The following is a 12,257-nucleotide window of genomic DNA, read 5'->3' as shown; positions in this document are numbered from 1 at the left end:
GTCTGACAGGCGGACAGGACAGTCCAGCTGAAGGACAGGGCCCTGCCAGGTGTGTGAACACTTTCTCTGCTCCACTTCCCTGTTTGTCATGGATGCATAGCGGAGTACAAGAAGTGGACCAGTAACAGGAGTAGCAGCAATGTTGCACGTTGAATAAATGTCACCTTGAACACAGGGAACTGCTATTTGGGGCTATTATCATTAACTTAATTACTCCCAATAACTAAACTTCTAAATATTAACTTAATATTAGTCCTATTAGGCCTATAGTTTTTTGGTCTAATTCAAAGTTGTGTCTATTTAAAAGTATTACAGGGAGTTGCTATTAACTCGCTAATAACGAAATCGATGATTTTCTTTCTACAACACACACACGTCAAAGCCTCCTCCCTGGAAACAAACAGAGGTGCGTCTACTCAACACAGGTACCCGGATGTGACAGCTGCAATACGCGATCACTGATGACATAGCAGCACGTGCCTTAACCAAACAAAATGGAGATTGAGAAAGAGATGAACTAGTAGCCTCTGGAGGGTTATATTCTCTGGAGGGTTATATTCTCATGTTAAATTACAAATAAATGTAATTGTAATTGTAAGGCTACTCGAAGCAGAACACCGGCCTGGTGACTACATTCCTGGGCATGAGCCCTCGGCTTTGATGTGTATCAAAATGGCTTAAGAGCGTTTCCTTCTTGAAAGACGTGTTTATAAATCCATGTTTTCGTGCTTTCCCCTCAACAGACACCTTTTTGCTACTTTTAGGCGTGTGTATCAGCTGAAGAGCAGCTGCAATAGTAGCCTAGACCATGCTCTCTGGGACAGGCTGCCCATAATGATGCCAGGTTAAATTACCTTATCAGGAACGAGGAGCCATCTGTCGCACAAAGAAGATTCTCTCCGAATAATCCAGTCCTCTTCAAGGGATAATGTTACATACTGTCGGCAAAATTGCAAAAAAGATTAAAATTCAGCCTATTGTGTTTTTGGTAACTCTTTCTGCCCAGTTAACTTCAATACTACTGCCCAGCTCACTTCAATAGCTACTACGTGTTCATCAAACGTCAGTGAGTAAATGTTTGGTTGGTCAATCCCACTCAGCAAGGTGTGTAGCTGTGCCAGAGTCAGCTGAACACTGTTAGTCTTGGCCAACCTTCACACTGGCAACACTGGGCAGCACGTTGATGTAAATGAGCTGGATTTGGCAGAAGTGATTTCTCCTGCTAACTAGTAGACCTACAGGACATTTTGAACAAACATAATCAAATCACATTGTCCTTCTGTCTGTATAGCTTCCAGCAATGTAACATCCATGGTTATAGTCTGATTAGCACCATCATTTAAGACACAATAGTGAGCATGATTATTTATTTGGAAGGACATAGCTAACACACAACAATCAAAAACAACCATTTGAATCAGATATCCTTTACAAATCATAATATATTGCATAAACCTAATAGTACTTTACTGAAATTAATCTGCTACAATTAAAGCCGCACATTACATGTCTATAACACAAGTTCACTCGACCCAACAACTTAAGAGAACATGCAACCCCTTTTGTCTTGCTTGAAATCAGTCACCTCTTAAGTGGCATCATTCAGAAATCAACACTTTAACTAACAATTAGTTTGGTATTTCCTTCTCAAATTCAATGATAAAATAACTAAGTCTTAAAGTAAGACTCCGGCAGAAAAACATTGTCCCAAATTGCCAAAGTCTGACATCATGGATCAAATAATCATCTAATACCGAATGAGGGCAGCAAAAAAGACTGCAAGACTTCAGAGCTTAAAGCGACATTACATGTTTCAAAAAATAGAACAACGTTTTTATCAAAAGGTTTTAACATTTAGACTCTTTTTTTTCTCACTCCAACGAAACAAATGTTTTTTTCTTTTTCTCCAGCATATACAAGGACACTTATGGCCAGTTTGTGGAAAGAGGTTTGGATGAGTGGTGATGCTGTCCTCAAAATTGGTTGCTTTTCCAGGACCAATTCATAACAGAAATCTACACAGCATGGCCGGTAGCCTGGTCAATCAGGCTGCTCACCAGATCAGGCTGGTCTATCGAGCTAATGGCATGATGCTTCCCATTCAAAAGAAAAACAACACGTTAAACCGGGATTCACATAGTAATATAGCTTAAAATGTCAGCTTTAGATTCAGGTGCCTACACAAGTACACTGTGCTTTTGAAAGTGCTTTTGGCATGGGTCTCTCTGGTTGAATACATGCCAGACAGTATTATTCAGTTACTAGAGTCCATTACCAGGAGGTACACGCATAACCTGATTTTACTAAATTTATTAATTAAGTAACTTTTCAGCTACATCCCACAATATCACACAATGATCAATTGTTGATATTTAATCAGGATTATAGCAGGATGATTCTATAGCTCCTATGGTCAAATCATTGAGATACGTACAACATGTGACAGAAAAGCCATGGCGATGTTTACCAAAATAAAATCTTGAAAAACTGCATTAAAAATGTGCTCTCTGATAGCAAAAGTGTCCATAAAATATCTTGCACAAGCCCCCTTACTGGCACAAATACCAGCCTTTCTCCAAACAGAAAAAGCAGTTAAGTGGAAACTGGAAATATACACCTTATTTACAGCAAAGTTTTTTCTCGACATTCTAATGGGAATGTACACCGAGGAAGTGTGGGTTTAGCTCAGAATGAGGGTTCTGTCTGTTCAGTTGAAATGTAACAAGTGACTTGTGAGAGGAATCTGCTGTCCATGTCAAAGTTTCCCGCATGAAGAGAAAACCGCGTCTTGAATTAAGTTGCTTTTTCAACAGAAACTCTCCATTGAAAAGCTGTGTTGGCATACAGACACCATCCCTCTGGTCACCAGCCTGTCCATAACATTTGACATGTTGAATCTTGGAAATGTCAGTTTTAGAACCGTCAACGTTCTAAATTGTTAATTCAGAAACTGCGTAAAAAAATTTCTGGGTTGTTGAGTGTGAACCCGGCTTAAGGTTGTTGTTGTTATTGTTTTCTATTCAGACTTAGCTAGGTCAGAGAAACCCGCTCACTGTCAAGAGAAGAATGTAAAAGTACCCTTGTAGTACTTAGGGGGCAGTTCTCCTATGACAATTTCAAACATTCACCTGTTAATGAATGAATGAATGAATGAAGAATGTGCAGCCATTAAGTACATGCAACAGAAGTTTGGTAGGTCACAATAAGTTTGGTAGCTCACAATGTAACCTACTGTACGATTTGTGACCTAAAGTAAAAGTGTTTTCATCTGAATCAGATTATAAACACAAAGCATGAAATCAATATCATTTGAAATCACTTGGAACACGCTTAAGGTCCTTTGTGCAAACATAACTAAAAAGCATAAAAAGCAATAATACCACAATTAAAGTTCATTTATAGACAAGGATATGTCATGGTCATTAGGACAGTATTAGAATCTAATTCAAGCCAATTCATTGGATGATGACAGACTGGATTCCATACCATCAACCAACCAATCGGCTACATTTTAACATGCACTGGAGAAACACCTTTTTCCAGGTGAGAGCTAAGAATAAAGTGACTTCAACATTAAGACAAATCAATTATCGTGATGGCAATGAGGCATACCCAATAGAGTTTTAACTCAAATCACAGAGCCACATTCAAAAAGGGTGTTTGCAATTGCCAAGTTTGAGATTAATTTAATTTCTCCATGAGAAACATGGGAGAGGGCATTATTGGGCGACGTATCATTCAGCAGCTAACAATATAACTGCTCCTACAGTCCACTTCACAAGATCTACGGGCAATGGATCTCAATGAGACATAATGGATTGAGAACGATTGATTTTGGAAGGCTGAGCACAAAAGGAGTACAGATGATAGCGATGACGATAAGGGTGACTATTCCACCAAGGCCTTAGTAATGTACTTGGTTGCTCATTTCTCCTGATTTACATTCTACTTTAGCCGTTTGGCTTTTAAATTGTCACATTTTCATTTCAACTCAAATTGTTTTGGAAAAGTGCTTAATAACCTTTTCCCACTCATGATTCACAAAAGATATTTTCAATTTTTTTTTCTGTCACAACGCTTTAAGCATCAGCCACCTTTGCAGTGTAACTTATTTTGGCAGAACAGAGGACATGGATATATAAAGTGCCATACAAATGATTACAGAAATAAATGTCTGTGTCTATCTGTTAAGTTTCTCCTCAGCCAAAAGTTTGACTTGGTGTAGCATCCGGCGAGGAGTTTAGTTGAGACCTGGTCTCGGTTACGCTGACTAGGGGGAACTCTGAGAAGTCTGTGCTGTGCCCCCTCAGACTCACTTGTCCGTTGGCAATGGTAAATTGGGAGGAGGTGGTTCCAGACCGCGACGTCTGGAAGTGAGACCGGAAATTCTGATCGAAGGTGCTCTGAAAAGTATGAAGCATGCTTTGGGATTCCCCCTTCTTGGAGGATGAGACCTGTTCCAGGAAGTCTTCGGTCGGGGACACCGCGGTGGGTGTGGTCTCGTCCCCGGAGAAGGAGAAGGAGTGTTGGGAGTCCCCAACCAGGAGTCCGAAGTGGGGCTTCTCCAAAGCAGACCTCAGGGGTGAGCTCGTCCCCGACTTGAATCTGCTGGGCGAGGGGAACGGCTTGTCAGTGGAGAACAAAGGCTGGCCAGCGAGGCTGGGGCTCTCGGTAACAAAGTTCAGACTCTGACTGCTCAGGTAGCTGTCGTTCTGGCTGGTCCTCTCCAGCGCTTGCTGGAGGAACTTGGAGTACTCCTGCAGGAGGCTGGCCTTCTCGGCAGGCGGGGCCTGCTGGGCGCTGGGTCCCAGGCTCTCCACCGGGCTGCTCTCCGACACGTCGGAGGAGTTGATGGATATGCTGGAAGTCACCTCCGTGTCTGCCACGCTGAAGGAGATGTCGGGCTGCCCGTTGGCCTTGTTGGAGTAGTGGTCCAGTAGGGTTTGGAGGACCTCGTCTGGAAGAACGTTCTTGTCGTGGTGGGCTGACTTGATCTCCACGCTGAGGGGCTGGGGCTCCAGGATAGTGGCCGGGACAGTCTCGTCTATGACGGTGGCCACCGCGGCCTGCGTGACGGAGGGCTGGGACGAGATGCTGCTGACGTTCAGGGCGTAATCTCGGCTGTTGTTCGCCACGGCCGCCTGGAGGTACCTCTTCTTCTTGAGGAACTGCATGGCGTCGTCGTAGTTTGTGCTGCTGGTCGCCGGTTTGGCCTGTCCTACATGGAGAGTGTCCACAGGCTCCAGCTCACTGTTGCTCTCCACTTCCAGAAGACCTTGTTTATCCACTATCTCAAAGGTGTACCTGGTGACTTTGCTCTCTTCATAGGAGGAGAGAGGAGACAGACTCTGAGGTGGCTCTGAGATGGCCTGTTTGAGACTCCTCTTGGGGACCTTCTTCAAGACCAGTTTAGGAGGATGGATCACCTCTGTCGAGGCCTCCCCGCCTTGGCGACGGCTGTCGGGCGAGTCAGGGAGCTCCACCGCGTAATCCGCGATGACGTACTCGTCTTTGACCTTAGAGGAAACGGCATACAAAGGCAGGCACTCCATCTTGCTCGGCCTTTGCTCCGCCTTCTCCTCTGTGCCGACGACGGTGACCGTGTGCACTTCCATTTGCCCGGCGCCGGCCGAGCACTGGGACTTGTCGGAGGACTTCTGCCGTTTTTTCTTCGGCAGCATGCACTCTTTGGCGGGAAAGGAGAATCCCAGAGACTCGGAGTTGCGCAGGAGACCTTCTTTCGCTGCCTTGTGTGCCTTCCTTTCCTTGCTCTCGTGGCACATGCGCCTGTGCTTTAAAACCCGGTCCGTCCTGGAAAAGTACTGCGGAAGCACAAACGACAACCTGACTTATATGCACAGTGGTACACACTAAAGAGGACAAGAGGTTGACAAGAGGTATACTTCATTTAAAGGCTTTGAATGTAATCATTTGTTAAGAGAAGTAGGCGTTTTGTTTGCCCCAAGAGATGTCCCACCTGGTGGCAGTAGTCACACTGATAGGGTTTCTCTCCACTGTGGGTCCTTTTGTGCCTCTCCATGTGGTACTTCTGAATGAACCTCATTCCGCATTCTTCACAACGGAAAGGCTTCTCACCTGAAGACAATTCAACAACACGGGAGACAGAGAGACATGTTTCACTGAACTGTGCAGACCACGGTCAACTTAGTGTTGTTAACCCTTTTAACCCTGAAAGTACAGTGACAACATTTTGAATATTAATTGGATTTTCCCTATAATACTAGAAAGCGCAGTTTCTCAGCTTTCAGCAAGTGTTGGAGTGAGGATTTTTTCATTTTTTTTTTTCTTCTTTTTTTTTATATTATTAAATATTTGTTAGATATTTTTAAAATGTTGCCGGTGTTGCTATAAATATCAGCCTATTAATAACTGTTAATAAAAAATGTAAAATAACTCATGTTCTTTCGATAGATCTCTTTAGTGTGCGTAAGTGAATAAATCACCATGGTAGACAAACTTGCAATAGTCTATATCATTGGAGCAGCATCTCGGCCGGGCTGCTTTATATCATTTAGGCGCCAGGTTAAAACAAGACTGTCTTGTTATTCTTAAATAGACATATCAAATGATGTAGGGGCTCATAGGAGTGTATGTGTTTTATTCTCCTTCTCCCAGATGCACCCGCAGACTAACGAGAGCTCATCAGCCTATCGCTGCAGTGCATACAGCCTATTACGCAACACACACCCTCTTTATTTTATTTTATGCACCTTCTGGCTTTAATTTTGTTATTTATTTAATCTATTTTTATTAGGGTGGCTTATTCTATTCTAATTGAATACATTTTTGGGTTTGATTGTTTTTTCCATGGATGTTGCTCTGTACTTCCAGTTGGCGAAGGCAAATTTAGCCTATTTAATTTGATTAAAATCCAATGCATATACGTTTGTTATTTAAACCTAAGCCTATATTTTCGTTATGGTAATTTTTTATACAGGTAAGCGAATTGCAAATATAAAAACATGATTTGATGAGTGATCAGTAAGACTTGCACAAGACATATGCAATCAGATCCAATGTGTAAATCCTTAGTCTGGGACACCCTAATTAATCAACAGGTGTCAAGAGATGTCTGCGCTGCTTTTGCTGTTATTTACATCCTACGTAAGGGAATCAGCATCCTACGACATGCGTCACCATGCTACTGCAAAGCCAATGGCAGTGTGTGCGGGGCAGCCTCTTACCAGTGTGGATCTTCTCATGTCTTTGGAGAAGATATTTCTGAATGAAGCGCATATCACACTGACTGCACTGGAACGGCTTCTCACCTGAAACAGAGGATAAAGGAGGTAAATGTAGTCGCCATTTTCTTTCAGTCAAGAGTGTTGGGTTTGAGAGCGAGAGAGAGAGACAGGAGGAGTGGAAGGACTTACCAGTGTGAATGAACACGTGTCTTTGTAGGTGGTAGTTGGTGCGGAAGGCTGCGTTGCAGTGCCCACACACGTGACATTTGGGACTCTGGAGACCTAACGACCCATCATCATTGATAGTGAGGATCTATATGAGAAGATAGATGTGTGTGAAAAGGACAAGACGACGTTAATACACGACAGACACACAGTAGTGCAGTTATAAATCATTGTTGTCGCCATCCTGATCATGTGAGCTCACATTCTGTTTCATTCTTTTTCCCCAGATCAGTCTGGACACCCACCTGTTCAAACTGATTTTCACCTGACCAGATACTGGCCTGGCCAATCACAACCGTTTATCTAATATGGAGTGGATTTGATACAATGACTGTTGCCACATGATACGATGACTAACCCCATGTTTCGTTGCTCTGATTGGTTGTAGGTCTATCCAATTGCATCCAGGGGAATTTTGGTCTGCGTCTGTTGATAATGCCCTTTGGAAATCGGAAATGAACTGAGAGTTTCCAGACCCTTCGCATTTTTGCGAATTGGGTCTGGCAAAGCCAGGCTAGGTATTGCTGGTTATTGAAAAATACCCCCCCCCCCCCCCCCCCAAAGGAACCTTCCACCCCTCCTGAACGGCCCAAAAGGTCAAAAATAGCTGACTTTTAGATCGCTACATCTTTAGCATAAGTCAAAAGGGGAGTAACAGCCCTGATAAGATGCTATAGATAAGAAAGTCGCCGAGCCGAATCATCAGTCGGAGAGCCTTAAGTCGACTGAGATTCAGAGGTACAAACCGATCACAGGTGAAAAATGTGACAAACATACAAACCCATAGATACACAGATCAAACAAATGACCTATTTTGGATTAAAAAAACGGCTATTTTCACTTAAAGGTGACAAGTCTGCACCCCTGGAGATTCTTTAAGTCAAGCAGATTTTTTTTTGCTCCACTGTCAATATGCACTGGGGGGCTAAGACCACTCACCTGCTTTGTGATTTATAGGATAGGCCAATCATTCGTTTTAGACCCTGGCTGTTACCGTGGCTATTTGTTGTGCAGTAAAAAGGAGACTTAAGACTGATATAGCGGAGGGAAGAAGGCAGAGAACCCCTCTCCCCTCCGCTGTGCGCCTAGTCTACTATGCGCCAGCAATCACGTGCATTCCCCAAACAGAATATCACAACACAAAACTGCTTTCCTAGATCAGTCTTCTTGTATTAACGATATATGCTGGAGAATGTGAATGGAATGATTTTTTCCATAGACAGATTGAGCTCTATCATCCGTGAAAATGCTTTAGTGGCAGCCAAAACAGCTGGCCAACGCATGAGCCTATTCATGCACGCTTTGAAATGCGCAGTTGAGTAGACTATCGTCAGATCGCCCAAACGTAGGCTACGGGAAACACACTGCATAAAAACAACGGGGCATCCAAAGTAGATGGACAATGTGGGCTAAGATGATGCATGTTTAGCAAGAAAAATAGGCGTCTTTTATTGTGCTGTCTGTTTGACAGTTGACCAGACTCCCAATGTCTCCCCTCAGCCTAGGCATATGAAAAAAAAAAAGAAAAAAAAAAAGGAGGAACGAATCGTCGAATCTCTGGTTTGAACAGGCGAATCTGATTCGACTCCAAAATTCATTGTTGGGCACAGCCCTAGTTATAGACCACCCATCTCATTGTTGAGTCAGTCGAGATTCGACAGGATGAAGCTTGAAAACGTCAAGTTTTACAACTCTCTGCGTTCCAAACTGTCAGTTCACAAAACAATCCCAGTTCATTCTACAGAGCTGCTTAAAACCATCTGTGCCGTTGTATGCGAGCCTGGCTTTAGTTACATCTGTTGTTTATGTTATTTCTACCTTGGCTGGAGACCGTTGCTTCCTCTTCTTCTTCTTGTGGCTGTCGGGGAGGTCCTTGGTCTGCTTCCTCTCCTTCTTCAACTGCATGAGCGGGTCTGGCAGCTTCATCTCTTGCTTGACGCTCAACTGTAAAAACATCAATCAAACGGGGAGAGCGTTTTAAGTAATCCACGACAAACAAGACTGGGATCTGATAGGATCCTAAGCTATTTATAACATTGGTAACAGCATGGTGGCAGACCCTCTGTTGAAGGGCTCACCGGCATGTGGAGCGCGCATGGCATCTTGTGCTGGAACCTCTGCGGGAGCTGTCCTCCCTCCGCCCTGTTGTTCTTCACCGTCTCCTCGTGCACCATCAGCTCGTCGGGGGGGATAAGGTCGTGCGAGACCAACGAGCCCCCGCTGGTGAGATCTTCATCGTCGTCTTCATCGTCATCCTCGGCCAGCAGGGGGTGGTTGGCCAGAGCTCGCTCCCCGAGGGTCATTACCACCAGACTCCCACTCCCTAACCCCACCCTGCCGTCCGGCGGCGCTGCACTGCACTTCAGAAGCATCCCTTCTAACTTGTCATCCATGTTGATCTTCAGGACAGGGACCTGTGTATCTAAAACATGCAGGGAAAAGAGAAAAAACAGTGGTGTGCTTGGGGATTTGCATACAGCTCATTAACAAGCAAAATCACATTTTCTTGACAAGTTATTAGCTAGGCCACACCTAACACCAAACAATATTTCATATTTCTTTCCCCTTTTTTATAAGCAAAAGGCCTAATTACCTAACTAGCTCTACCAAATGGTATGGCAAGTCTATCCAAACTGAGCAAAATCAACTCTTTTCGTGGCCACAACTTACTTTGATGTTGTGATGAGGATATGCCTAAATAGTGGCATTAACCCTAATTATTACTGTTAGCTAGCTACCTGTAGCTAGCCTGGCTCCCTAGGCTAGCATCACTCTGCTATGCACTTGGCTGGAAGTGCAGTGTTGTTAGCATGCTAGCATGCTAGCACACCCAAACCAAAGTTAGCTAGTCGTCGTAGTTAGCTAGCAATGATTGAATAGTGGTGCATTGGGTTTGCATAGCGTTGGTTGGCTAACTAACTAACCTAGCTATCTACCTGGCTAGCTAGCTCACTAACGTTAGACAAGCCAACTAGGCCTGGAGAGTAGGGGGTCCGACTAGTCCCTGGAACGACACCGATGCATGGGAGCATTGCATGTTTAAATGATAACAAGGTCATATTCACGTTACGTGCTGTACTGCGGATTTCATTGATGTGTAGTAAACCCGCACTAACAAATGTTTTTTTTAAAACACACACAAAACTTTGGTTAGTATAATTGACACTGCCCCCATAGACTAGACTGTTCAATGATGATCCAGCAGCTAGACGGAGCCTCACACAAGTAAAAAGCTTCTCAAACGTTAAAGTGAGAAAGACGATTCTTTAGCAGTTTGAAATGAGCTATTTAGCTTACCTATCAGGGTGTTTTGTCAGCTAAAGCCGTTTTGCTGACATTATTTGTATTCGATGGACTATCCACTGTGTAATAGACGAATGACAGACACAACATTTCATCTGGATGCCAAGAAAGCGCTCTCGCAGGTTTATGTGCAGAATCAATGGTAGCTGTCGCCACCTAGTGTTCCTGTGGGTGTGTGAGTGGGTATGTGAGTGGGTTCACTATGTGAGTGGGTTCACTATGTGAGTGGGTTCACGAGTAGTGTTACTGTGGGTATGTGAGTGGGTTCACTATGTGAGTGGGTTCACGAGTAGTGTTCCTGTGGGTATGTGAGTGGGTATGTGAGTGGGTTCACTATGTGAGTGGGTTCACTATGTGAGTGGGTTCACGAGTAGTGTTACTGTGGGTATGTGAGTGGGTATGTGAGTGGGTTCACTATGTGAGTGGGTTCACTATGTGAGTGGGTTCACGAGTAGTGTTACTGTGGGTATGTGAGTGGGTTCACTATGTGAGTGGGTTCACGAGTAGTGTTCCTGTGGGTATGTGAGTGGGTATGTGAGTGGGTTCACTATGTGAGTGGGTTCACTATGTGAGTGGGTTCACGAGTAGTGTTACTGTGGGTATGTGAGTGGGTTCACGAGTAGTGTTACTGTGGGTATGTGAGTGGGTTCACTATGTGAGTGGGTTCACTATGTGAGTGGGTATGTGAGTGGGTTTACGAGTAGTGTTACTGTGGGTATGTGAGTGGGTTCACTATGTGAATGGGTATGTGAGTGGGTATGTGAGTGGGTATGTGAGTGGGTTCACGAGTAGTGTTACTGTGGGCATGTGAGTGGGTATGTGAGTGGGTATGTGAGTGGGTATGTGAGTGGGTTCACGAGTAGTGTTACTGTGGGTATGTGAGTGGGTTCACGAGTAGTGTTACTGTGGGTATGTGAGTGGGTTCACGAGTAGTGTTACTGTGGGTATGTGAGTGGGTTCACGAGTAGTGTTACTGTGGGTATGTGAGTGGGTTCACGAGTAGTGTTACTGTGGGTATGTGAGTGGGTTCACGAGTAGTGTTACTGTGGGTATGTGAGTGGGTTCACACCTAGTGTTACTGTGGGTGTGTGAGTGGGTTCACGAGTAGTGTTACTGTGGGTATGTGAGTGGGTTCACTATGTGAGTGGGTTCACGAGTAGTGTTCCTGTGGGTATGTGAGTGGGTTCACTATATGAGTGGGTTCACGAGTAGTGTTACTGTGGGTATGTGAGTGGGTTCACGAGTAGTGTTACTGTGGGTATGTGAGTGGGTTCACGAGTAGTGTTACTGTGGGTATGTGAGTGGGTTCACGAGTAGTGTTACTGCGGGTATGTGAGTGGGTTCACGAGTAGTGTTACTGTGGGTATGTGAGTGGGTTCACTATGTGAGTGGGTTCACGAGTAGTGTTACTGTGGGTATGCGAGTGGGTTCACGAGTAGTGTTCCTGTGGGTATGTGAGTGGGTTCACGAGTAGTGTTACTGTGGGTATGTGAGTGGGTTCACGAGTAGTGTTACTGTGGGTAT

General features: G+C 44.4%; 1 protein-coding gene across 1 annotated transcript; it reads right to left on the bottom strand.

Moving 5' to 3' along the window:
* Positions 1–1,488: 1,488 nt before the first annotated feature.
* znf148 (zinc finger protein 148) lies at positions 1,489–10,846 on the bottom strand. The gene is made up of 7 exons (XM_084451879.1): positions 10,728–10,846; positions 9,509–9,852; positions 9,249–9,374; positions 7,395–7,518; positions 7,206–7,289; positions 5,978–6,096; positions 1,489–5,822 (listed from the first exon to the last, which is right to left on the bottom strand). Exons 2-7 carry the CDS (start codon positions 9,821–9,823, stop codon positions 4,200–4,202), a joined length of 2,391 nt encoding a protein of 796 aa, XP_084308005.1. The 5' UTR covers positions 9,824–9,852; positions 10,728–10,846; the 3' UTR covers positions 1,489–4,199.
* Between the last annotated feature and the right edge of the window lie 1,411 nt (positions 10,847–12,257).

The sequence above is a fragment of the Borostomias antarcticus genome (assembly GCF_949987555.1).
Source record: "Borostomias antarcticus genome assembly, chromosome: 17".
In the NCBI taxonomy this organism is placed as follows: Eukaryota; Metazoa; Chordata; class Actinopteri; order Stomiiformes; family Stomiidae; genus Borostomias; species Borostomias antarcticus.
This window is presented reverse-complemented; position numbering and strand designations above follow the sequence as displayed.